Source organism: Thyridium curvatum, assembly GCF_004353045.1.
Source record: "Thyridium curvatum strain D216 chromosome Unknown NODE_4_length_842636_cov_84.159710, whole genome shotgun sequence".
In the NCBI taxonomy this organism is placed as follows: Eukaryota; Fungi; Ascomycota; class Sordariomycetes; order Thyridiales; family Thyridiaceae; genus Thyridium; species Thyridium curvatum.
In genome coordinates, this window is record NW_022156759.1 from 363,977 (window position 1) to 389,540 (window position 25,564).

At 54.6% G+C, this 25,564-nt stretch overlaps 7 protein-coding genes across 7 annotated transcripts; 6 read left to right on the forward strand and 1 right to left on the reverse strand.

Annotated features, from left to right (window-relative positions):
• Window positions 1–1,898: 1,898 nt before the first annotated feature.
• On the forward strand, window positions 1,899–3,461 carry E0L32_001050 (uncharacterized protein; the record flags this gene model as incomplete). The annotated part of the gene is made up of 3 exons (XM_031133173.1): window positions 1,899–2,396; window positions 2,456–3,267; window positions 3,338–3,461. 3 exons carry the CDS (start codon window positions 1,899–1,901, stop codon window positions 3,459–3,461), a joined length of 1,434 nt encoding a protein of 477 aa, XP_030992943.1.
• Window positions 3,462–5,254: 1,793 nt separating this feature from the next.
• E0L32_001051 (uncharacterized protein) lies at window positions 5,255–6,174 on the forward strand (the record flags this gene model as incomplete). The annotated part of the gene is made up of 2 exons (XM_031133184.1): window positions 5,255–5,673; window positions 5,751–6,174. 2 exons carry the CDS (start codon window positions 5,255–5,257, stop codon window positions 6,172–6,174), a joined length of 843 nt encoding a protein of 280 aa, XP_030992944.1.
• Window positions 6,175–6,744: 570 nt separating this feature from the next.
• Window positions 6,745–8,327, reverse strand: E0L32_001052 (uncharacterized protein; the record flags this gene model as incomplete). The annotated part of the gene is made up of 2 exons (XM_031133195.1): window positions 6,745–8,076; window positions 8,139–8,327. 2 exons carry the CDS (start codon window positions 8,325–8,327, stop codon window positions 6,745–6,747), a joined length of 1,521 nt encoding a protein of 506 aa, XP_030992945.1.
• Window positions 8,328–9,340: 1,013 nt separating this feature from the next.
• Window positions 9,341–10,093, forward strand: E0L32_001053 (uncharacterized protein; the record flags this gene model as incomplete). Its single annotated transcript, XM_031133207.1, has 3 exons — window positions 9,341–9,681; window positions 9,753–9,996; window positions 10,052–10,093. The coding sequence occupies 3 exons, from the start codon at window positions 9,341–9,343 to the stop codon at window positions 10,091–10,093; spliced, it is 627 nt and encodes a 208-aa protein (XP_030992946.1).
• Window positions 10,094–16,692: 6,599 nt separating this feature from the next.
• E0L32_001054 (uncharacterized protein) lies at window positions 16,693–18,976 on the forward strand (the record flags this gene model as incomplete). The annotated part of the gene is made up of 3 exons (XM_031133218.1): window positions 16,693–17,259; window positions 17,466–17,691; window positions 17,826–18,976. The coding sequence occupies 3 exons, from the start codon at window positions 16,693–16,695 to the stop codon at window positions 18,974–18,976; spliced, it is 1,944 nt and encodes a 647-aa protein (XP_030992947.1).
• Window positions 18,977–21,881: 2,905 nt separating this feature from the next.
• On the forward strand, window positions 21,882–23,604 carry E0L32_001055 (uncharacterized protein; the record flags this gene model as incomplete). Its single annotated transcript, XM_031133229.1, has 4 exons — window positions 21,882–21,971; window positions 22,075–22,572; window positions 22,634–23,327; window positions 23,399–23,604. The coding sequence occupies 4 exons, from the start codon at window positions 21,882–21,884 to the stop codon at window positions 23,602–23,604; spliced, it is 1,488 nt and encodes a 495-aa protein (XP_030992948.1).
• A 196-nt stretch (window positions 23,605–23,800) lies between these two features.
• On the forward strand, window positions 23,801–25,444 carry E0L32_001056 (uncharacterized protein; the record flags this gene model as incomplete). Its single annotated transcript, XM_031133240.1, has 3 exons — window positions 23,801–23,866; window positions 24,407–24,650; window positions 24,720–25,444. 3 exons carry the CDS (start codon window positions 23,801–23,803, stop codon window positions 25,442–25,444), a joined length of 1,035 nt encoding a protein of 344 aa, XP_030992949.1.
• Between the last annotated feature and the right edge of the window lie 120 nt (window positions 25,445–25,564).

Consider the following 25,564-nt stretch of genomic DNA (forward strand, 5'->3'; position numbering starts at 1 on the left):
CGACGTCGTTTCTTATAGCCTGTTCTCCTTTATGCTCTGCTTGTTAAAAACTCGACCATCCCCCACACCATCGCCTAATGAACCCTTGATCAGGTAAAATGAGAGAGACAGAGGGTCACAACATGTTCAGCTCTGCACATTGTTGATTTTCCAGACGTCGAGTTGCTGAAGCTCTGGGGAAATACGACAGGGCTTGAGCTCTGATGGGGGTTCATGTGAACACTCTGTGCTTACGATCGACTCTCACATGTACCTACAGGGTGCGCCAAGGCCGGCCAGCTGCGGTGGCATACCATGCCTTCTTGGATTTTCCGCCAGCCTACCGCGCTGGAAAAAGGAAAGGCGTTCCTAGAAATTGGGGGTTGCTTCCGTCAATGGAATGCTGCAGGCGAGTTTGATATCAAAATAGACTTGACGACTAACACACACCAGAGCCGCGTTACGCTTTGACCATTTTTAGAGTAGCGAGACCCGGCAGACAAGACCGATGATGGAAATCTAAATGTTTCTCTTGTTGAACTTCCCTTGCCCACACTGATGGTCCAAGCCCTCGCCGTCAAGTCTGACAGACACGAAAATGCCATGCTTTCCGGAAGCTACTTGGTGCTCTGTTGGATGTGGTAGTGAGTCGAGAAGGACGGGAGGAGGGATGAGCTCCCTACCCTTGCAAGCTCGGAGCTCCCCTGGTCTTCGTGGGGACCCTAGGATGTCGAGAGACCAGCCAATTAGGTGTTGTAGAGATGCGTTAGTGCCCAGTTGCGCCATGCGGTCCGGCGGTGATGTGATCGCCCTTGTTTTGCGGCCCCCAGTTTTCGATCTGTACGGTCCCGCCATCAAGCGCAGGTGTGAGGTAATGGTGCAGAAGATCTGCTGGGTGCGCACAGCGTCCCTGACCCGTGCACATGGCTGACCTCAAGCGTTGTTCATTGCAGATGCTCAGTTCTCCGGTCTGCGTGACACTGCTGCCCTGCAGGATACAGCAGTTTCGGGGCCAGCGTGACCATCCGTATGCGGCTATTGCCGGTCCCGGTGTCCTTTCCTTTTTCCTTCTTTTTTTTTTTGTTTTTTTTTTGGACGTATTCTTCGTTGTATCGAATTGGTAGTTGATCAATCTGTGTTCAATCGAAGAATGGTGAGGCATGCTCTGGGTCTGAGCAGACTCGAGAGCATGCTGGACTGGACAGATCGGACTGGAGACTAGCTCGAGCACGTCATTCGAACTTTATTGAAAGAAGCGGGGCTGGCCTGGGGCATGAGGTTGAAACACGCTCACAACCACAGCCTAAAGTAGCCCTAATAAGTTGCAAAGAACAATGGAAGAAGAAGAGCCGTGCCAACAACTTAGGTGGATGACCATGCTGGTCTCGTCTGGTGCCTCAGCTCTGATACTGAAGCTGAGGCTGTAAAGTGTCCAGCGGGGTTCTTGGGATCTGGCAGCCTGGGTTGTCGTCCTTGCGGGGAGCAGCAATGCATTTTCTCGTTCTCTCACGCACACTTCCATGACCCAGAGCCTTTCCGTCTCCGGATCGCCGGCTGATTTGACCATTCTGCCGCCATCTGTTGCTGCTTGTATGTTCCGTGTAAGCCTTCTGGCAGCTGTAGACAGTCGCCGCTTCAATTAACGCGGTCACGAAAAAACGCGTTCAGCGAATGCACTAAACTCACCACCGACCATTGACGACCAACCACCCACTAACTAGATGGCGCTCGGGCCACCCCGCCGGCGGAGGGACGATGGGTGAAGGTTGCGCATACACGGTCTCGAGATGTCGTCTGTCTCGTCTCACCTTGAGATCACTGGCACTCGAGACACGGTCGCATCTTTGCAGTGACTCTCCTGGGCCGTCAAGGCGCAATCATCTTCACCTTGACTCCTCCACCACCAAGTCGCCGTCACAATGCCGAGTCCTACAAAAGAGTCGACGATACCGTCGCTGCCCCCGGCCCTGATGACCACCACGCTGCAACCACCGCCTTCGCCAAACACCCATAGGCTTCGCAAACTGCAGTCTGCTCATAATCTGGGCGCCAAGGCCTCCATGATGGGCACCCCATCTCTCATCTCTCAGCAGCGACTCCAGCAGCAACAGCAGCACCATTCTCAGCACCACCCGCTCCAACGCTCCGGATCACCGGTGCGCCGAAACGTCAGCGCCTCGAACCGTTCTCCCCAGCGCGGCCGCGCCAACAGCGATGCCGCTATGGCCAATCCCTTCAACAGCATGATGACGCCGGCAAGGCGCAATCTCCTCAGTACCCGCAACCACCTGGCGGACGCCATGTCGCTTGAGCGGCTGATCCGCGATGGCCCTGTCGACGGCGATGTGACCGGTTCGTTGGAGAGTGCAAGGCTCAAGATTTTAAACCAGGGCATTAAGAGCGACGCCGATGGCATGGTGAGTCTGCTGGCAATGTTCGGCTTGGCGGCCTAGTTATTGAACTGACACTCATTCAGTCTTCACTCCGGATCTACGTCTGGCTTATCCTCCTCGATTCCCCGATCCTGGACACCGATTCCTACTTGTCCCTGATCCACCGCGGTGCATCTCCGGCGTACTCCAAGATCCGCAATGACACCTTCCGCACTCTCACCACGGACCCGCTATTTCGGCGACGAGTGAGTGAGGCAAGCTTGATCCGTCTGCTCAACGCTATCGCATGGAAGTTGCACGATGCTCGTGAGGATCGGCTCGGCAAGCCACAGGGCGGTGGCAGACCCTCCCTAGCGCAGATAGAAGAGAGGCCGTCAACAAGCAGCGGCGCCGTCAGCACCGACTCGCCTTCGCAAACCTCTTCGCCAGCCGTCAGACAACGTGCGCGAGCACTTACTCTGACCACCGAGGGCTCCGAGAGCAGTGGTGTCTCCGAACCCGGAACCTACGTACAGGGAATGAACGTTCTAGCGGCGCCCTTTCTCTACGCCGCACGAAGCGAGGCGGAAGCTTTCATAGCGTTCTACCAGTTCCTAACAAAGGAGTGTCCAGGCTACATTAGAGGTGCGATGGACGGCGTGCACAAGGGACTGGCCTTGGTGGACAAGGTCCTCGCCATCGTCGATCCCAAGCTCAGCTCTTACCTCCTCACCAAGAACCTCTCTGCAGAGATCTACGCCTTTCCTTCCGTCCTGACTCTGTGCGCCTGCACGCCACCACTTCCAGAGGTTTTGAGACTTTGGGACTTCTTGTTCGCGTTCGGTCCTCACCTCAACATCTTGTGCATCGTCGCGCAGCTGATGCTGATCCGCAACGAGATTCTCACAAGTCCGAGGTATGTGCACCGTCACGCGTCACGCATATTAGCTTTATAGTGTTCCGTTGATTGACTCTTTCCTCCTTAGTCCTAATAAGCTTCTGCGATCTTTCCCTGCCCTCCAAGCCGATCAGATCAAGAATCTCGCAGTCAACATTCTCAGAAAGATCCCCGATGACGTCTATGCTGAGATCATCAGTCACGCCAAGTGATGCACGACTGCTATGGCAGTATTTTGCCAACGGTAGATGACTATCGTGCGGTGTGTACAGTGTAACTTGGGTTGCAATATGTACGGCGTCTGAGTGCGGATCGCCAGCATCCATCACATAGTGTCGCGTTGAGAGCCGACTCAATGAAGCTAGAGCTGGCAGATCTCAGACGGCCTGAACGGCTTGCATAGAAGCATGCAGAGATGTGGGTGCTGTTCATTATGAATGAGCATTGAACTGGTGGGAAGAAATGCCAGCGAGAGATGCAACGATGGTGCCCGTGTCGCCAACGTATATGCAAGGGCGACTGAGTCCTCCAGTGCGCAGGGTCGCGCCACGACCGAGTTGGCCTCCCCGGATGACGATGTGTTTGACGAAGTGTTACGAATAATGAAATGCCCGGGCGGGGGTTGTTATGAGCACAATGGTTAGATTATGTATTGGGACGGGGCACCGAAAATACGGCTGGTGGTTCGGGGTGCAATGTCTGGGATAAAACTTGGGTCACATCTTGGGAGCTTGGCCAGGAGGCAATTGGGACGGAATGGAGATCCTATAGATAATCAATCGATTATCCCTTTATATGACCTCTTTTTCGAAGATGTGTTTATGCGCCGTGGATTTCTTGAAGAGGGTTGGTAGTGGTAGGCAAAATCCCCGCTCCCTTGCTTGACCACCTCCCTTGGATCGCCGCCAACATCAGAGGCCATGCGCAACTCCGGATGGGAGAAATTGGCTTAAACGTTTAACGACAGTTGCTAGAGAATCTTGATTAAACATCACTTGGCGTATCGATCATCGCCGATACTTTACCACCTGGCAGCCAGTTAACTTAGGAGAGATGACACAAAACGAGATGAACATAGAGCTGTCATTGGGGTTATTACGCAGAAAATCTGTCCTCCTTTTTGAATGTTTTCTATACTTCAACACGTCATTCAGTGATGCAACTGTTGCCTTTCCCTAGGCTCGGGGCAAGGAGTTCCTGGCCCTCATTTCCGTTGGCACGCAGAGCCGCAATACAGACTCTCCCTCGCCCGGGTCAGTACAGCACTTTCTCAGCACATCAGTTTCCCAGGCTTTAATGAGCACAGATTCTGCTAGAGTGAGTGTCTGCTGCTCATCTCGGGCGCTTAATCTCCAGACAAATATGCAAAGCCGCAATATAAGCGCCCCCTCCACCCGGCAGCCCTCGACTGCCGGCATCCCTTAGCCTCAGGGGGGGCCCACCGACTGGCACTTATGTCTCGGCTAGCCATGAACGCCTTGTACATGCCAACGACTTTTGATTACTTGCTGGGCGTAAAGATGCTGTTTGAAGCTGTTTGAAGAAGGTTTTGGGCAGACTGAGTCCCCTTGATCATCTTTCTGGGCAAAGTCCCAAGTGCCAACATTCCATGCTAACACCGCCGCTATCATGCGACTACATTGTTCGGCCGCTCAGCTGTTCCCAGAAGCTCTGCTTCATACATTCCTCCGGTGTGAGCACGATGGAGACTTGGGGTGAAGATCTGGTGAAGAAGGGAGAGGTTTCGGTGCTCTTGTGCGGTTGCCGAAGCCGTGTTTCGGTGCGGTTATAAGACCACCTGCCGTCCATCACTCTATCCTGCCGTGTTTGAGAAGCATGACCAACGACGATACTAAGAGCTTTTCACTCCTTGACGCAGAACATACATCTTGAGACTGAACGATATCAAGCACCCAGACGACACCACCCTCCCCTGAGATCCGCAGACATAAAAACCTCCAGTTCGAGAAAAAGAAAAGGCCAAAACGCCACACACCACACAACCATGCACATCTCCATCGCCGCCCTCCTCACCGGCGCCATGCTCGCCGCCGCCGCCGAGCACGCCCACTATGCGCCCATCTTCCTGAGCCCCAAGCGCCAGCTCCTGACCTGCGCCCAGACGTACGGCAACGGCTCCGTCCAGTGCGGCTCCGAGAACAGCACCATGTGCTACACCCCGAGCAAAGGCGATGTAGGTTCCTTCACATCCAACCCTCCCGACACACCACCAGCAGGTCTCTCGGGCCTCTCCCCCCACCCCCGTCAAAGAGTGATAGTGTTGTATCCGGAAACAAAAATCCGAAAAAAAGAAGCTGACAAAGAGAACCCGCCCGCTCGACGATACAGACATGCTGCCCCGACAACGGCTACTGCGAAGCAGGCCTCTACTGCGCCCCCGTCGCCGGATACTGCTGCGTCGAGGTATTATAACGCCCCCCGGCATCCATCCGGCCAACCCTCCCTGACCCCCTCCTTGATCCCGAGGTCACTAACCAAAGGAAAAAAAAAAAACAGGGCCAATCCCTCTCCGCCTGCGCCGCACAAGCAGGCTTCGCCCTGCCCGCCTCCCTCCTCGCCTCCGCAGCCGCAGCCGTCACCAACATCAACGGCAACGGCACGTCGCGCTCGACGCCCACCGTGACCGCCACGGCGACCGTCAACGCCACGGCCGCCGTCTTCGCTGTCGGCGACGGCCCCTCCGCCGACGACGAGATCACGCTGCTGACGCTGGCGCCCTCCGCCACCACGGGCTCTCCTGCCCTGCCGACCAACGGCTACTTCAACGGCAGCACCAACACGTCCGTCCTCGCGGCCCCGACGTACGTGCAGGTCGCCCGCGCGGGCAGGCGCGAGCAGAGGCCCGGCGCGGCGTGGGTGGCCACTGCCGCGGCGCTGGCTGCCGTGCTCGTGTCGGCGCTGTGAACGAGGGAGTGAATGCTGGTTCTGTGTTGGGAGTTCGAGTGTCCGGCTCACACCCTTCCGGTCTAGATAGCAGGGAGGAGCTGGGTTGAAAAGGGGGATTCTGAGAAAAAAAAAAAGATTCAGTCTGTGAGGTGGTCATTGCATAGACGGGATACTATACGGCGTTGGTTCGGCATGTTTGGGATTTGTTTTGTTTTGCGGATTCACACCCTATTGCAAAGAAAGCACGGGTTGTTGATGCTCATAATAGTCGTAATCATCTTGGTGATTGTCCGAGAATTCTAGATACCAAATACAAGTTTTTTAATCATGATCGAAACCATGACTTGTCAAGCTCGACTGTGGGAAGCCGGCCTCCTCTAGAGTACTTTTCTCATTCACGTCCACCAACTGCTTCGTGTAATCGTCATGTCTCGCTCGACCTTCCTCCCCGCGCTGGCGTCTCAACACACCTCTGCAGAACGTAGCACTTGCGGTACAACTGCTGTCAACAGAAGCCGGGGCTCATCGCTGGGAGATTGTCGCATTTGGAGGAGGTATGTGTGGAAACCTCTGTTCCATGTTGTTGCCCTAGTACGCAGGGCAACCGTCCCTCGCTTGCCTGAAGGCAGTCGAGAAGAAGTCCTGCATCGCAGTGTAGTGGAACAGGATGCCGCCGAGCACGGCGATGTGCCACAGGTTGTGGCTGCCCCCAAAGTAGTCAAACATGCCGGGGAACCAGCGCTCGGGAACCTTGCTCGCGTAGACGAATGCGCCGCAGAGGTAGACACACAGCGACTTGGCGATCGGCGAGTAGAACTCCCACACAAATTGGGGACCGCGGGTCAATGAGATCTGGGCCATGGGCACAAAGCCGGTAGCGCCCAGCCCCACGAAGAAGGCGACGCGCGCCCAGGCCATGTCCTGTCCATTAAACCGTGGGTGCCAAGGCAGTATGACGCCGATGACGCCGAGAACTGCGGTAGTGACGAGGTAGAACCACCGGCTGAATGGCTCACAGTAGAAAGCTGTGTACTCTGTGGTCATGATCGAGGCGGCGACCAGGAGTGAAATGCCGGTGTAGTCGACACAGGCTAGTGACGAGATCAGGCTGGCATCAGCGATTGAGTTCATCGTGTGCCAGATCGTGCTGCAGACGAGGCACTGGCATGCCGCAAAGAAGAAGACGGCGGCGATGAAGACGTCGGTCTTTGTGCTCAGGTGGAACGTGACGCTCGTGGGGTAGAAGTAGAAGGCTAGGGAGAGAACCACGAGGAATCCCAGCATGTGCGACCAAATGTTGACCAGCTCGTTGGAAACGCCGAAAACCGAGCGTACACAGCCGAGCTTCGTTTCTGAGAAACGATATCCGCCAACGATGTGCGGGTTGATCCTCCACGGTACGGGGAGGTCTTCGTATTTGATGAGGCCGTGTTGCCTTGCCCTGTGAACGGCCCGCTGGATGTGGTCTTCGAGCGTCTCGGCTGCCCACTTGGCTCTTTCGAACCCTTCGTCGACAACTTCTCTTGCACGCTCGAATCCTTCATCCATCACCCTACGACCTTCATCCATGAGATGGCCGGCAGCGTCCGCCGCATTTGCCAAACCCCGCTCTCGGAGCTTATAAGCATGGGTTTCAAAATCCGACAGCATCCCATCCAACAGCTCGATGCCAACACGAGCCTTCTCGTTGACATTCTCCGCCGCTTCCAGCGCTTCCTGGTACCGAGTTTCCAGGGTCTCCACCATGACCTGAACCCGCCGTCGGCCGGCGCCGATAACCTCCTCGGACACTTGAGAGCATCTTGTCCGCACCGCTTGCAAAGTGTGATATGCCCGAGCGATGCTGGCATCTAGCTTGATCTCTCCATAGCTCTCCAAGTAGTCAAGCCGTCGTTCGAGCTCGGAAAGGAAGAGGTCAACCTAAACGCTTCGTCAGCATTTGCCCAGAATGTGTTTGGCCCTCGGAGACACCGGGTGCGAACCTTGAAGAGGAGGTGTTCTTCACCGTCCATGATGTGGTTGACGATGGACTTCCTCCTCGGTGGCAAGAATGCTGAATGCCGTCTTCTCCTGCCCGCTGTCGGTCTCTGTGGTTGCGAACCCGAGGTTATAGCCTCGGAGTCGCCCTGGTCCTCGACGGCGGCGAGGGCATAGCTATTTGTGCAAGCCATGATGCCGAAAAAAGCCGGTGGTCTCCAAGGTGCATGTAAGCCAAGCGCCGTTTGCTGTTGGGCGTCGTTCTTAAAGGGGACGTACAGCAACCCGGTCCAGCAGCGACGGTAAGGGGGATTACAGGTGAAGAACCAAAACCACGAGCAGCGGAGGAGGAAGACAATTGGCCGCTCCTAAAGAATGAGAGCGGAGAGAAGAGGAGTAACGCTGGGCGGGCCGCAGACTGAGTAAGATCCGTTGGGGCGGGGAGAGGATCCAATGGAGACTTCGCCTGCTGTGGATCGCGCCGGAATAGGAGGGCGATTACGGCGGGTGGCGTATTTGGGTAACCCAACCGGGTTCTGCAGGCGACAGGAACAGGATCTTAGGGGTTTAATTGAGGATGTGGCATGGTAGACCAATTAAAGAGGAGGCAGCTGAATGCGCTGCATGTCAGATGGATGTTGAGGAGATTGACGAAAATCCTGGAGATCATCCTAAGCATTTGAATCCATGGATGTGATAATGGGTGTTTGGTGCATGAATCGGGGTTAAAAGTGTATAAATTTGCCAATATTAGCGCTGGCCAAACCTTGGAAAGGGTCATGATGGCGTCAGACCTCCCGCTGCAGGGACTACTGTACCCGTTGGAATGGCTCCCAACCCCTCTGAAAAAAAGGTGCACGGAGCTCACTGAACCGGCCTGCTGGAAGTCCGAGTGTAGGTAAGCCTGCGGGCACTGAACATGGCCGCTGTTCGTTGTACCATACCTAGAGGTTTTCCGAATCGGGATTGCCCTTGACCAAAAGTGGAATAGCTTAGTTGTATTCTCGTGCTTGCAAGCCAGCTTCAATCGCAGCGGCCACATACAGCAATATTCACTTTTGACTCTTGAGATACCATCACCGATCCATCCTCGTCGCCTTTGTTCCAAGAGCCAGCGCGCCTCGCAGAAACAGCCCCGATACTAAGCGCTTTCCTTCTAGCACCCCCAACTTCCGAGCTCCCTTTCGAACCCAACACGACTCGGATCATGACTACCGACGACATTGTGACCGACCCAAACCTTGCCGCAGTCCTGCGCGTCTCGCAACAGGCGCGGCAGCAGGCATTGGAGCTCGTGGACTTGATCGCAAAATCCGAGTCGCCATCGCAAGAGGCGATCTCTCAGCTAGCAAAGCAACAGAAGTTGCTGACGGGGAGCCTGTCGCAGCTCCGAGGACTGCACAGGGCAGCTTGCTTTACGGCACGCGAGACAAAGGCTAGGACTGCTGATGCCCGGCAAGAGGTCGATCGCTTGCACCTTCAGCTTCAAAACCTAAACTACGAGCAGAGGCATCTCCAAGGAGAGATTGATGCGTGTGATAGCTACGAGTAAGCACAGAGATGAACGCGGCTGGCAAAACCCTACACTACACTCTCGTGCTGACATTTCTGTCTTTCAGTCACCCATACCTGGAGCTGCCTCTGATACCTGAGGAGGAATATCTGGCTCAACACCCCGAGCACGCGAACATCGATCCAAATGAGTTGATGACCGAGAGGATACAGCACGAGAAACGGCAACGCGAGGCCCTGGAGAAGCAGCGAGAGGCGTTACTGAAAAACAAGACGAAGCTCATTGCAGACAACAGGAAGAGGAAAGACGACCTGGCAAACCTTGACAAGGACCTGGAGAAGTTCATCGATGTGAGTTACGGCCCCGGTCTATGGTTTCATTATGTTGCTCTGACACCTTATCCAGGCTGCGAAACCAATCCAGGAGCTTTTCGACAAGATCGTCTGAGGCTTGCCATTTTGTGATGTGCATTATACCAAGAACACGAGCCCTCCGCTAGAACATTTAGATGGCTGTCTTCAGCGTCATACCACAAAGCGAGGGCTATCTGTGACGATGCCCTCCGTCGAGGTGCAGCATATAGTCGCAGGAGGAGATACTCGAGCACGGAGAAAGCGCCCAGGTCTGGACGACATTGCGGTGCAATGAGTTCAAGGACATGATACCCATTTTGTCATTCTCACATATGAAGATACTGGCGCGCGTGCATCGTCAGGGCATGAGGATGAAGAGGCACATGGTCTTTCAGCTCTGAAGAGACCCTGGCATACTCGCAGTCAAGTCCGATCTAATAGTGACGTTGCAGATGACTGTGGATAATGTCGAGGTTTCCACAGAGGTTGCAAGCCGAAACTGGGTTCTTGAGAAAGACGAGGGACGAGAGCTCTAATCGCTTTTCCACAAGTAGGCTTTTCAGTCGCCTGTGACAGAGAGGAGGGGTTTGTAATTGCGGTTCCCGAGAGCATTCGATATATGCTTCGGAAAGTCGGCTCTGGCCACTGATCGACCCATTCGACTCTGGAGGCGGTGCCTGTATTGACCTTTTTGTGCATTTGGCCGTGCTCGTTACTGGGAAGACGATAGGAAAGAATGAAGATGGCTGGTTTCTGTCACCCACATAGCATTGGCTGCCGAGTTAAGCGGGCGTTTGGCCTAGAAATATACGACAAGCTCCCTTCGAACATGTCTTCAATGACGACACCCGTCGGCCGAGATAGCTCTCGCGACAGCCTTTGCATGCCATACCTAGGTGTGTCGCCGGATGTACTCTTTTGTCCAGTGACTTCCTCATTCCCGTTCTCCCAGCGGTGATGAAGCTAGAAGCTACCTAAGCCTCCCTGCACATGCGAATTCAACCTCCAAGATTAGCGTAGGAATGGCAGGGCCGCCTCATGCGACGACGCGGGTGGGTGGTGCCAAAAGTCGGCTCGTGACAGACCAGCTTGGCGAGCATGTCTTGAAAGTTTGCGGAATTGCGGTGTGCTGCAGATGAGCGGCGGTTGCCATGCGGGCGCTTCGATCTAATCTTGGTGTTGTTTGGGTTCCTCTCTGAGCCCCTCTTGGCCAGTCAGGTCAACCACGTTGTGACGCAATAGCCTGTGTTTGGTGTTGTTTCCCTCCCCCCCTCCCCCTTCCCTCCATCTCGGTGGGGGTCCGTCCCGACACCATCAGATTGTCGGGATGAGGTTAAAGCCACTGCATTCCAACTCGTGACCCCTGGTGAACTTGGACGAAATCGGCATTGATTCGGCAGCGAGAGCGGCCTTGACGTCCCCGCAAAAGCATCTCGTGCGGCCTTGCATGAGAAGGCACATCCCATCTTCTCAGGAGTTCGCGAAAGCGAGTGTCTGTCATGTGAAGGGAGATGCGAGCCCGGCTGTCGGTCTCGGCAAGCTCTGCATGACCCCCCTCCCGTGGTGTCTCCCTCCGGGAACTTGGACCAAAGCCGTCCTAGCCTCGTACAAGTGCTAGGTGCATCATTCCCGCGGAATGCGAAACAGCAGAGCAGCCTTTCAGGAGCCAGAGAATTCGGCTGCCTTGAGGCGGCTGCGAAGCCTGTTGGCTCCTCTTTTTGCATCAAGTGCTCAGCCTCGTACGTGAAGACGGCCCAGGATTAAATTGGACGCCCAGAGTCTTGCCGTCGCTTGGCGCTCGCTATTCTGTTGCCTAATCTGGATCCAAGGGTCTGAGGCTGTACCTATGTATGCATCGTACCCGTAGGATTGTTATGGGTACTAGATTTGCCATTGGGATGCAAATAACGCCGTGGATCGACGACACCCTTTCTGAAGGATAAGAGTAGAAACAAGATTGTGACACTGCGCACACTTTCTGTTGCGAATCACCTAGGTGGATTGAACCTCAAACGGGGAACGATTTGTGATTGTTCCTCGACCTACTCCGTGCTTGTGCAGCTAGAATTTTGTTGCAAATTGATTGACAAGCCCCTAATAAGAAGTCTACCTAATTGAGATCGATTGTTGGTTTGATTTGGATTGCCAGTTCTTATGGGTCAAGGCGTACCCAGGCCACGGTGCGGGACAAAGACATGTTTCGAAACTAATAAGGCGGCAAGAAGTGAGACCTTTCTCCTAGCATCCAGGTCCCCGGAAAACTTGCAATGGTTGATAGCTTTGAAACCACGTAGGTCCATGCTGGAAACAGTAATAATTTTCCGGACGGTCTGAACTTGAAACTCATTGTGAGCTGCATATGTGTGCAAGCGATGGCGGTGAGTCTCTGGTCAATTCTGAGAATAGCAATTTTTCTTTCCTCATTCATCAAGAATACGGCTGGTTCTTCTCAGAATAGAACTTCATCTCTGTCACCCACAAATTCACGAGGATGCAAGGTGCAAGTCCACAAGTCTGCGCCGTTGACACTGACCAAAATAGACTTTGAGACTTCGGCAGATCCCGCCCACGCTGCCGGCATCTTCGGCTTCACCCCGGAACCCACCCAAGAGCCCCGGCACGCTGGGATTATGGATGTTGCTGGTGCCTAGACTTGTTAGAGTATCGTAGTCTTGCTGTGGTGAAGAGATTGACTGGGATTCAGGTGATCAGACCCTTGATATCTTCTCCCCTGTTGGACAGTGATGCGGAAGCGGAAGTCATCTGTTGATCTTGGGAAGGATTCAAGGTTAGTCCACCCATGCGCCGCGGGACAACCTTGGACAGGACAGGCCTTCTGAACGACTGCATCTGCTATGGCGTCGTTTGCATTGGCCACTGCAGACCCTCAGAACGATGTGATACCCGCCCTGTACTGCCTGTGAAACGAGATCTAGGTGGTGTTTCTGGTTGCGACAATGGGTTGCGAAGCGTGAGTGTTGGTAGCATCAACGATGAGGCTGATACCATGGTACAGTCGGAGAGTTTCTTTCTAGAAGATTTCTAGGTTTCAACACTTGGTATGCGCCTCTCTCAACCGGTTGTCTGGCAGGCAGCTGCTGTCTGGAGAACTAGGGACCGTTAGTAAACCCGCTCACACCTGCTGACTTACATACATTTCGATGCATAACACTGTGGGCTGCAAGTTGCGGTCTATCGTCATCAGCAAGCTGCTCCTCACGAGCATGCCTACGGACAGTCCTTTCATTGCCTATGGTCTGTATTGAGAATAAGACTTGGTAAGCCGACCTGGTATCCATCTACTCTGGGAAGCATGGCTAGTGCGGTCGAGCGACCTACTCCGCAACTCAATCTAATACCCAAAATTCAAGGTTCAAAGAGGCATTCTCTAGCAATATTTGGGCAGGGTGTGACTCTCCACCTGACATCTCGATACGAAGATACGATGCTCGTGGAGTCCTTGTACTTGTAAAGGGTGGGAAGAACTTGGTTCCTGGTCATGTTTTCCTTGGGCAGGTTTTGCGATCTGAACAAGCGAAATTGTCCTCGACGGCGTAAAGCCGCCATAGCTGTGGTAGAATTAAGAAAGACAAGGATAGCCCCACGCGAGACACGCGCTGCGGGTAGTTCGATTTAATCTTAATACGCATTGGCCAATCAACAGGCGCCCGGTTCGAAAAGAGCCGACCAGTGAGAGATGACGGCCTAGCCGTCGACGTGCAAATTTGGCGGGACAGCCTCTTTTCGGCCGGACGGTTTCGAGAGACGAACATGGGTGCACAGACAAGAGCGTGGGAGACCAAAATTGGACGGGCCCAGACCCTCCTCCTCCTTGATGGCTGGCTCAGGAGTTAGCCAGCAGCCTTGGCGCTCTTTGAGATTCATTGTACGAACTTGACCAAGTACCTTCAAGTAGGTAGGAGACAGGGGCCGCTTCTGGATGTATCCACGATGCTAATCAGTTAGCGCGACAAAGGCTGAGCGACGGACTGGCACTCGATGGGCGACGGACAAGGGGGCTTGGGACGAACCAGTAGCATCTCGATATCCACCACGTTTGAGCTAGGGCCGGTTTCGATGTCACTGTGCAGCACTAACCCGTCGTCACCACTCCTCCATCATTGTGGACAAGAGTGGCGGGGGACGGTCTGCAAGAGCTTGCAATGGTGGTGATGGGATTGGTTGTATCTCGAAGTACACTATCGGAGGCGGAATGAGCACGGAGTGAGAAGGACGAGATAGGTAAGGCTTAGTGATAACAGGACGACTTGTGATCCTGGTGAGGATTCTGGACCAGTCACTTACACGAACCCCCAGATGGACCAAGATATCGCATCACTGAAAGCTCCGACACAAACATTCGACTCCCGTATGTAGGATCCGCGAGGCCTGCATGCGCTATTGGAGATCCATCCAGTCAAATGCAGAACAATCCCGCTGCCTGGAAATATCGAGCTACTGTCGTACCGGTGCCGGTTTGTCTTTTCCATTTGCTTGGCTTTCCCTCCAGTATGGACTACCATACAGTGCGGCGCTCCATACTGACATCAGGGCCAAGCGCGTTTCGGAACGCTACTTGGGGGCAAGAATGGGCCAAGACAAGACCAGCGTGGCTCTCTTTCAGTCTTGGGGCCCTCATTAAATTTCGCAGGGCCACTGGGGCTTCACATCACAATTTCCCACTCGCGCGCCGTACGGGGGGCCGACCGACCAGGCCAAGCCGATGTAACTCCCGGGGGGGTCGTCACGTCCCTCACGGAGAGCCCCCCGCGCATGGGCACTGACAGGCAAATGGTTTGTGAACCTCACTGGGCCGACGATTGAAACTCATGCCAATTTTACCCGCTTCTGTTGGTCGAAACTTTGAAACGGGAGGGGGAGGATCAGTGGCAGCGGGAGACCAACATGTCGGTGCGTGGCGGTTGGGATTTGGGAGGCCGCCTGTCAAAGAGGTGGCGGACACGCAACGGATCTGCAGCCCGCTTTCCCCAGCCCAGCAAGCAGCCAGCACACCCAACTTGCTCTGTTACGTATCTACACCATCACAACTGCAAACTAGGCTGCGTGTGTCTCAAAACATTAACTAGTTGTCGGCTGTGCATCTGCGCATCCTGAGAATCACGACGGGACGGTCAGAAGCATCGTCAGTTACGATTGTCTACCTTACTATCAACCGAGAGTTCGAGCTCCAACCGTTGGCACACCCGCCGAAATACATCGAGCTGTTTCACCCCGCCCTTTCGAGCAGTGCCCTTTGTGTGTTCTGGTGCGACCAGCTTTCTGTCACCAGCTGGCCAACTCGAAACTTGTGACAGAAGTTGCAAGGAGTGGCTGGGAAAATGCCATTGAACCGGCGTCGTTTGCATGTCGGAAGACCATACATACGCCTCAGCCTGTCAGAACTCATGGTCCAGGTGCGGCGTCTATTTCAAGAATCATCTCGAGGTCGAGCCAAGCATCCGCGAAACTAAAAAATCTCTTGCATCGGCGCATCTCAGCCACGGTACGTGCAAGCTCTTGGTCGAGGACAAGCAAACACACAAAGTCTTGGTTGGGTTCATGACGTGCGGCCTGCATGGCGGGATTTTTTCGAGTCTTGGCTGTACCCCCCAAGTCTCTGCTCGAAATTCCGCCCCTGGCTCGTTCGTCTGCCGGTCGGCTGGTGCAAATGGCACAGCTCCACGCCTCTAACCTAGCATCCCCTAGGGCGACGGCCCAACACCGAACAGCAGCCTCTGCTGTCCACTTTTTGAGGTACCGCCCCTTTTCTATTCTGGCCTCGGCTCCAGCGCCCACCCCTACCAACGTGCAGGCCCTACAGTACAGGTACCGTGCTGTACCTGCACCGGAGCACCCAAAGCTGGACTGGGGCCAACCAAGCCACTATCCTGGAGCTATCCTGCCCCCTTTCCAGTGGCACTTGCTCGTTGTTCGTACAAGTAGTGGTGGTACTGGTGAGTAAGTACCTCAATTTGCTGGTGACTGGGTCCTGCGAGCTGGGCCACTTTTTGTCCAGAGGCTTGTAAGCAACCTTGGAAGCGTTTCAATCCCTAACCGCCACCACTACTTGTACATTGAAAATGTGCCATGTGGTGGTGATGGCAGTGGGCAGCAAAGGTGAAAGGTACCTCAGGCCCCCCCAGCTCCCATGTAGATACTTGCTCCACCACCAAGAAATGCACGTTCCTCCTCGTCACCGATGCCGTCCCCAGTACCTTCTACCGTGTGTGTGTGCTGTGTGTGAGTGGTGCATGCGTATGGCCGTCCAAACTCGCTCATCTCTTCCCCGTCTCTTTTTCCAAGCTCTCGCCCTTGTTGGTGAATATCGTTCAGCAGCACTAGTTTTTCTCTCCTTCATTTCCCACCCTTCAGTCCCTCCTTCTGTCAGACCTGAGCGTCCCTCTCCAAGGGTGATAATACTGCTCTGGTACTTTGCTGTCCTAGCATCCTCTTGTCCTTCCTTTTTACACCTGTTTTCCCTTCGACCAGCCGGGCAGCCAACTCCCTCCTCTCCCTCCAATCCCACCTGGCGTCCAGCCCACGTACCTCAACTTGCTCCTCCCCTCTTGATCGCCTCGGCTTAAGGTCTCTGGTCCTCTCTCTCTCTCTCTCTAGATCGCCTCTGCTCAGTTGCGGTCCTGGTCCCGGCTCGTCTCCTCGTCGTCTCTCGTCCTGATATACACGACCGTCACCATGGCTATCTTTGCGTGGTGTACCCGGCGCTCTGGCGGGTTGGCGATGATAACTCTGGCGGCCCTCAGTTGGCTAGTCTTGTCGAGGGAAGCTACAGCAATTCGGTATGGCTACAAGTACCAGCCCAAGGACAGCCTCAGCGCACCGAGCTATCACCAGGAGGGCGGCGGCATCTGGACGATCATCTGGGCCTACTACTGCTTGTTCATCCACGTTCTGGTCTTTGCGTTCCCTCTCCGCGCCATCTGGGCCATCTGGGACCTCACGAGCAACCTGCAAAAGACGGTTCACAGCAAGACACTCAAGGACTTCAAGTTTGGTCGCGCCCGCCGTGGATCTTCGACCTCGCTCTCCAGCTCCGAGACTCTGACTTCCTCGCGCGCCTCCTCGACCTCTTGCAGCGAAATCGGCGACCTCGAGCCCGAATACTTTCCCGACGGCGATGCTGTCGCAACCGATCGTGTCGTTCACGCAGTTGTCATTCCCAACTACAAGGAAGAGATGGATACTCTCAGGGAGACATTGGACGTCCTGGCCTGTCACCCCCAGGCCCGCGACTCTTATGATGTGAGTCGCTCTATTTTTGCCGTCTCTACTTTTTATTTCTGGCGAACCAGTGAGGCTCAGGGGCACAATTGGTGTCATTGCGCGTCAGTCCCCGCTGTTCGTGACCTAGCGCTGGGAACCTTGAAGAGATGGTGTGCACTACGCATCAGAGTTTGTCAATTGCCTCTAAAGGTGCCAGTCAAGCTAACGGGTGAATTCCTGCGCAGATCTACCTGGCCATGGAACAGCGCGAGAACAATGTGGAGCTCAAGGCCATGTCTCTGGTCTCGGAATTTGTCAAGAAGTTTCGCTCAATTGACTTCACCCTGCACCCGGCCGACATTCCGAACGAGTCCCCTGGCAAGGGAAGCAACATGGCCTGGGCTGCGCGTAAACTGAGCGAGAGATACCCGATGGAACAGCGCAAGGATGTGATCGTCACCGGGATTGACGGTGCGTGCCTTTTTTTTCTCTCTTTCGGTCGTGTTTTAGACTGTCGTTGAAATTCTGCGACAATCCCCGTCTGTTCCTGAAACTATGCATCCTTGGACCGAGACACTGACCAATCATCTTTCCCCGCCATGCAGCTGACAGTCACCTTTCGTCCAACTACTTCGCTCTGATCACCTCCATGCATCTGGCCAATCCCGAAACCGCAAATACCACCCTGTATTCGGCTCCTATCGTCTTTGACCGCAATGCGCACAACGTCCCCGCCATTGTCCGTGTCGCCGACATCCTCTGGTGCGCTGCGGGCATGTCCGGTCTTTACCGTGGCTCGACCATTGCCCCGCCGACTTCCGTGTACTCGCTTCCCCTCGAGCTCGTCGATCGTGTGGGTGGCTGGGACTGCGATCCCGAGGCGATTGGCGAGGATCTGCACATGTATCTCAAGTGCTTCTTCGCGCTCAACGGCAACCTAACCTCCCGGACCATTCTCAGCCCTGTCAGCCAGACCAACGTCACTGCCGGCGGATACGGAAAGGGTGCTAATGGCCTGGCCTCGGATATGCAAGCTCGGTATAAGCAGGCTCTCCGTCACATGTGGGGTGCTCTCGACACTGGCTTTGCCCTGCGCAAGGTTGTAGAGCTCTGGCGCGAGAGGAAGCACACTTCGAGGGCCTTCCGACCGCTGCACAATTCTCTGAATGACACCACCGACGGCTATGTTCCCCAGAACCACCTGGACAACCTCGACCCTGAGCGCCCTGTCGAGAGCGGCATCTTCTCCGACGTCACGCATGACACGCTGAAGAACCCTGACTATCTCCGGATCCTGTACCTCTTCCACCGCCTCTTCGAAGCTCACTTCCTGCCCGTCCACATGACTATCTTCGTCATCACCACGACCCTCTACATGTGGATCACCGACGGCACATCCGACGTCCACGGGATCGGCTGGATTTTCGAGGTGTGCAAGTATCTGAGAACGCTGGGCTTCATGGAGGTTGCGCTCTACCTGTTCATGTATGAGGGCTTCCACAAGCTCGCGGTCGGCGTTCGACAGAAGGAGATGGACGAGGCCGGTCTCGCCAAGGGCATGAACTTCTCCCACCGCGAAGTGAAGAAGAACTTTATCGACTACGTCATGGTGCCCCTGGTGGCTCCTATCTTTGGTTCTATTCCTTGCGCTCAGGCACAGATCTGCCATTTCTGGACGCAGGAGCTGGTCTATACCGTCAGCAAAAAGGTCACTCGGCAACGGGCGAAGTCCATTGTGACCGGCGAGAAGGTTTAATACGATGTTTCTAACGACTTTTTTTTTTCCCGAGCTGCTTTGATCTTCACACCGCCTCATTTCATTCTTCGATCTTCGACTCCCAGGCTACAATCGACGCGATCGGCGCCTGGTGAAACCCCTTTTATTATACTTTTATTCATTCGCTTCTATGCACATCCTCTTGGAAGACCGAGGAAACTCGACGATCCTCGCTGCTTCGACTTATCATTCCCGACAACTGGCGGTGTCGGCTTCACGAGGCGACTGTGTGTACATAGAGGGGTATGATGTTGATATGCATGGCATGGCATCGGCATTTGGCATCTAGACATGGGGATCCAGACTTTTTGTCTCGATCTCTCTTTTTCATTTTTACTTGGGGGCTCAAGGAGTTCTTGGAGCAATTTTGCGGGCGGGTACACAACCAAAGATGATATCCTCTCGCCGCACTCGTTTAACGGAAGAGAAAGACAGAAGGAAGGACAAGAGAACGAAGACAAAGTCAAGCATGGAAAGCAAAGAGATTCCCTGAACGGATCCCGCTGCCTGGAGGGGTAAACAACAGAGATGACTCGAACGACTTGTCATGCCCGGGGTCAACGGCTAGTCCCAGGCATGACGGAGTGAAGAGGGTGTGGTCTGCGGAAACCCGAGCTGAAGCAGATGGCTCCTTCTCGAACGCAGACCTGCTAATCAACTGGCCCCATAATACCTAATCATTGTATGTACATAGAAGGCGATGGGTGGCAGAGACGGGAGGGATATGTGACTGGGGGGAACCGCAGAGCAAACCAGGACGGGTTTCCCCATCACATTGTGACGCACCCTGACCTTTGGAGTCATGCATCACCTGGGAGGGTCTCTGACGGACGAAAGGCAGAACAGAAAAAACAAATGAACAACACTCGCTTGACATCCACAACGGCTCCTGGTCCAACAAACTGATTTGAGGAATGTGACTTGACATACATGACTCTCCGGGCACAAAGTGAGGAAGCAGGTCCCATTCGGAGAGTTCTGAGCCGCGTAAGCTTCCGCGCGCCACTCTGCTTGTGCGTCCTGCGTCGCAACACTTGGCCCCAAGCCACTTTGAAAACCGAGTCCCAGACATACGACAGAATGACAAGCGTCCCTTTTCAAGGCTGCAGCAACTGCTGTTTGAGGAAATCATGCCGCAGGTTGGGAAGCGCATACGCGGGCGATATCTTGTGCCCGCAAAAGGCGCCACATTAAGCTCGATCCCGACTCCAGCTCGGAGACAGACCGAGCCATTGACCAATCAAAAATGCCCGCGCGGCGCCGGCCCAGATCGGATCCTTCACGGAGGCTTGCTCCGTGCTGCAAGTGGCGATGAAGGCGAGAAGCGGGACAGGCATCGTTGTGATGTATAGGAAAATAGGTCTATAAATTAAAGCATTGATGATATGCTGCTGCTTCTGCTGCATGAAGTCGTCTCAAATGGGCAGCAAGCAAGCACAATCGTCATACATTGTCAAGCTGCGAAGACATTTTTGCAACGAAATCGTCCATCGTCCTCCCAGCTGTAAGCAAAGCCCATTTGCACCAATCATGTCCGCCGCCGCCGGGGGCCGGGGCCGGGGGCGCGGTCGACGAGCCCGTAGGGCCGCTGCGAGTGCTGCGGGTTCTGCCCTCGTACGGCATCGATCCGGCACCAGGTCGGGGACCAGGGAGGTCGAGCTGGTGGGGCACAAGTGGCGGTGGAACGTGGGATGGGAATCTTTTGGAGTAGTGGTCTGTTCTCTTCTTTTTGTTTTTACCTCGAGTGAAAGTCGGAGTTCACAGGCTGTTTTCCAAGCTGACTCTACACGTAACTCTAGGCGGTGTCACGAACGGCAACGACATGGTTGCGGCGCACCTGCGGCAGAACAAGCGGTTCCCTCCTGCGGTAAGTCGAGGTCGCGCCGGGCATGGCGGACGTGAAGGGTAGGCCCGAGGGAGTATGGCGAGGAGAAGAAGGCAGAGGGTTCCATCGACCGGACTTTCTGGAAGTCGCTCGTCCGTAAATAGAGAGAACTATTGGAAAACCCAATTAGGATCAGAATGATTCCTTTACACCTGAGTTATCTGTGATGAGTCTTAATCCAAGAACCAGACACAATCAATGTTCTGGCCCTGCTGCTTTCCTTCTTGCCAAAGACACATATACTCCATTGACTCATACGCAAACATGATTGTTATTTCCAAGTCATATGCATTGATGCAGCTATGAGTATGTCACTCAGATTGAGGCTGCATGGATGCATGGGTGCTGGACCTGGTAATGGATCGCACAACTGGAGGCGGTGAAGCTTCTCAGGGGCCGTTCTTTCATCTCCACTTTCAATAGTTATAGAGAAGCTTTCTTGAATCTCTTTTCTTATATGGATCCAATTGCCATCCATGTCCCTCTTTGTAGGATAAATAAACTCCTACTCTGGTGTAAGCAAACTGCCTTTTGGCGCTGGGGTGAGCTGCACTCTTCCAAGGCTGCTAATAAGCTAACAATAGGACCCTTTGAGTCGACGCCCAGTGTGAATATGTAGGATGAGGTCAGTGCGGGAACCGGGTCCTGAGCTAAGAAAGAGGAAAAAAAGAAAACCTGCACCCCACCTGGTTGGCTGGTTGGCTGGTTGACTGGCATGTAGCGCCGATAAGTCTCTTATCGCGCTCGTTAGCGCCATTTGTGGGGGGTTGCTCTGCAGAAGGCAGGCAAAAAATTTCGGGGCGGAAGCTCTGGCGGTTCAAATAAATCTTTCTTTCCAGACTCTGCCTCACTGAGAAAAAGGAAATCTCTTGTGTTCAAGACTTTTCTCCCACTGCACCTTTTTTTCTCACAGACATCTCCCGTCTCTCTTTTGTTCTCTACCCAACGGACTATTGAACTCCTACCCTTTCTCTCAATCACCACCTCAGAATCACCACGATGTCTTCTCTTCTGCCCGTGGCCGTCTTTGGCCTGGAGGTCCCTCCAGGAGAGGTCATGATTCCCGTTGCCGCTGACTTCCCTGCGACTGTAAGTAGGCGTTGATGTCTATTTCCTTCATCACGGGTTGAAACTACCATTTGAGAGGTTCAGCGAGACCGCCTTTCCCAACAGCTACTGACAACAATCTCAGATTCGCATCACCATGGCTGCCGTCGATCCCACTGAGGATCCTGAGCCTGATGAGGATGGCAACGTCCCCAGCGTCCCTCGCTCCACTCTCCGAATTGTCAAGCCCCGCATGGGCGACCTCGACGAGGATGACGAGGATGACGACGAGTACCTCCAGGCCCTTCTTGCCAATGGCGATGACGACGAGGAGGACTCCGATGATGAGGAGGACGAGGAGGCCAACGGTGGCCCTAGCGACCCCGCCAAGTCCAAGAAGGCCCGTCAGGAGGCTGCCATCCGCAAGCTCCTTGAGGCTACCCAGGACGAGGATGATGAGGATGAGGAGATGGAGGATGATGAGGCCCCCAACGGCACCAGCAAGAAGGGCAAGGGCCTTGCGCTGGACGACGATGATGAGGAGGACGAGGATGAGGATGAGGACGAGGACGAGGACGACAGCGACGACGAGGATGGCCTCGATCTGGAGCAGTTCGTCATCTGCACTCTTGACACTGAGCGTGTAGGCCTACCTTGAACAACTAACCATGTGTTTCCTTCACCAAGCTGACACCCGCTTCTAGCACTACCAACAAACCATCGACATCACCATCCCCGAGAATGAGAAGGCCTACTTTGTCGTCTCTGGTACTCACTCTGTCTACGTCACCGGTAACTATGTTATTGATGAGGACGAGGAGACCGACTCCGAGGATGAGGATGACGACGAGTACGATCTCCCCCCTGACATGGAGGACCTGATCGGCGACTCGGACAGCGAGGATGAGCTTGATGAGCTCGACCTCATGGAGCGCGTCGAGGAGGTCGACACCGACGAGGAGGCCCCTCAGCTGGTCCAGTCTTCCAAGAAGGGCAAGAAGCGCTCCGCCGACGAGGCTGAGAACCTCGACGACATGATCGCCAAGGAGAGCAAGACCGACGAGACGAAGCTCAGCAAGAAGCAGCAGAAGAAGCTCAAGAACAACAAGGGCGAGGCTGTCGGCGTCGAGGAGCCCAAGAGCGCCATCAAGGAGACCGCCGCGCCTTCCAAGACTGACAAGAAGGTGCAGTTCGCCAAAAACCTCGAGCTAGGTCCCACCGGCTCGGCTGAAAAGGCCAAGCAAGCTGACAAGGGCAAGAAGGCTACTACTGGTGTCAAGGTTGTCCAGGGTGTGACCATCGACGACCGCAAGATCGGTACCGGCCGCGCTGTCAAGTCTGGCGACCGCGTCAGCATGCGCTACATTGGCAAGCTCCAGGACGGCAAGGTCTTTGACTGTGAGTAGTCTGCACAGATTCATTCATGCTGGACTTCTGATCACATTTGCTAATGTACTGTTCCTCTCTAGCCAACAAGAAGGGCACTCCTTTCTCCTTCAAGGTCGGCAAGGGTGAGGTCATCAAGGGCTGGGATATCGGCATCGCCGGCATGGCCGTCGGCGGTGAGCGCCGCCTGACTATCCCCGCCAACCTGGCCTACGGCAACAAGAAGCTCGATGGCATTCCCGCCAACAGCACTCTGATCTTCGACGTCAAGCTGCTTGAGATCAAGTAAATCTGACTCGTGGATGTGGTGGTGTTGCGTATGGTATTCTTGATGGGCGCAGTTCTGGACAGACATGAACTGTGGGGACTTGTCTCTGTGTACTTTATCTCATTGCGCACGAGCTCGCTTTGAAAACTTCGCGGGCCACTAATACCTCTCTATCTCGGGATATGGAAGGGGCTTTTCTCGACACTATTACGCCACGATGGAGTCTTCTGACCTGCGCGCAGCCTGCGAGGATCCGGTCATGTCATCGGCCGCGGTAGCAGATGTACAAAAAGGGATGACGAGTCTACATTGCATCTTGCACGGCGTCACAAAAGTTGTTATGGTCTATGATTTCCTTATTTTGTTGTTCCGGTCTGCTCTGGTTTTGGGCTCTCTTTCCCACTGTTTAGGAAGTGGGTGTCGGGTATTGATACCAAGTAGGCGAGATAGAATTTCGAGCTGAATAGATCTGACTCGTCCCTTACGCTCTTGTCTGTGTATTGTGCGTTTGGTGACCTGGTGACTGCTGTGGCTTTGGGTGCTGGGACCCCCCATGACACCGCCTCGAGCTTGACCGGCATCGCCGTTGCCCAAGCATAGACCGATGTTCAATTGCCACTGCCACTTCTATGTAGCTACCGAAGGCTCCTGCTCTTGAATTAGGCAGGGGGCGGCCTCGTTCTTGCGAGAGCAAGATATGCCTAAACGTCCGGATGTCATCGTCGTCTTTCGTTGCCGTCTCGTCAAGTCACCCACTACCGGTATCCATAGTCTTCCTTTAGGTTATGTCCTTCATTTGGTTCCATTCATAACCGTGTGCCAGCAGGAGTCAGTGTTACACCTGCGGACACGCTCGTCTGGATTGGATCGGCGCAGGATGAAGAGACGCCTCGGGCAGGTTCACGAGACGCTGCCATCCCCAGACGACCGTCCCGGCCCGGTGCTCAACGCTTCGTACATCTCCCTGCCAAACCTCGATAGGCGGGGCTCACCACCCTCAAAGCTTAGGCGCGGTAGCTCGAGGTTGTGGTCAGTCGTACGATCCTTTACGGGCAGCAGCAGCAGTCGTGAGTAGCCCAATACAATCTCTTGATCACCCAAAGAGGCAACCAGAAGCTAATCATTCTGTGTAAAAGCATCCAACACGGTGGTCATTAAGCGTACTCCAGAGGTCACGCCTCCTCCGACCCCTGACGTGAAGGGCCAGTCTGTGCTTGTTGGTAGGGCAGTCAAGAGGATGTCGTCGAACATTTTTCGCAACCCCTTTGGTCCAACCGTGGTTCATCGCAGCCATCCCAAGGCCAGGCCTTCGCTCGCCGCTGCGCTGGGCGTAGCGCCGACAACTCCGGGGCCGGAATCTCCGGCATCCTCGGCGACCACCCAGTCCACGTCTTACAGCTTTCTCTCGACACCCACGGGCAACTCTACTGGCAAAACATCTCTGGACTCCAAGGACTCCAAGGTGTCATATCGAGAGTATGTGGAGAAGAAACCAGTCAATGTCAAGCGCCGGGGTCCCGTCATTCGCTCCAACCCCGAAGTCAATCTCAAGCCCATCGAAGAGACAGTCTTCGACGCGACTAATCCGACGGTCATTACTGTGGAACGTGCTGCTGCTGCCAAGATCTTCTTGGAGACGCATTTCAACGAGATGCTCAGCCGTCCCTCGCCGAGGTCTCTGCGAAGACGATATATGGAAGCCGGGCTCTACCGGGCCGAGAATCTTTCGCCCCAGGAAAAGGAACAGTGCCGGGCGATGTTCTATCGCACAGAGACTGACCACTTGCGTGAGCGTCGAGTCATGAAGGCGCGCAGCATCCAAGCCCTGAACCTCAGCTCGGGGAACACGAAGTCGCATTAGAACGATGACTTTGATGTTGTGAAGGTACTTGGTAAGGGGAGCTTCGGTGTCGTCAGGCTTGTTCGGGAGAAAGCCACCGGAAGTGAGAGTCAAACGGACGGCACCAGAGATCGCAGGGAG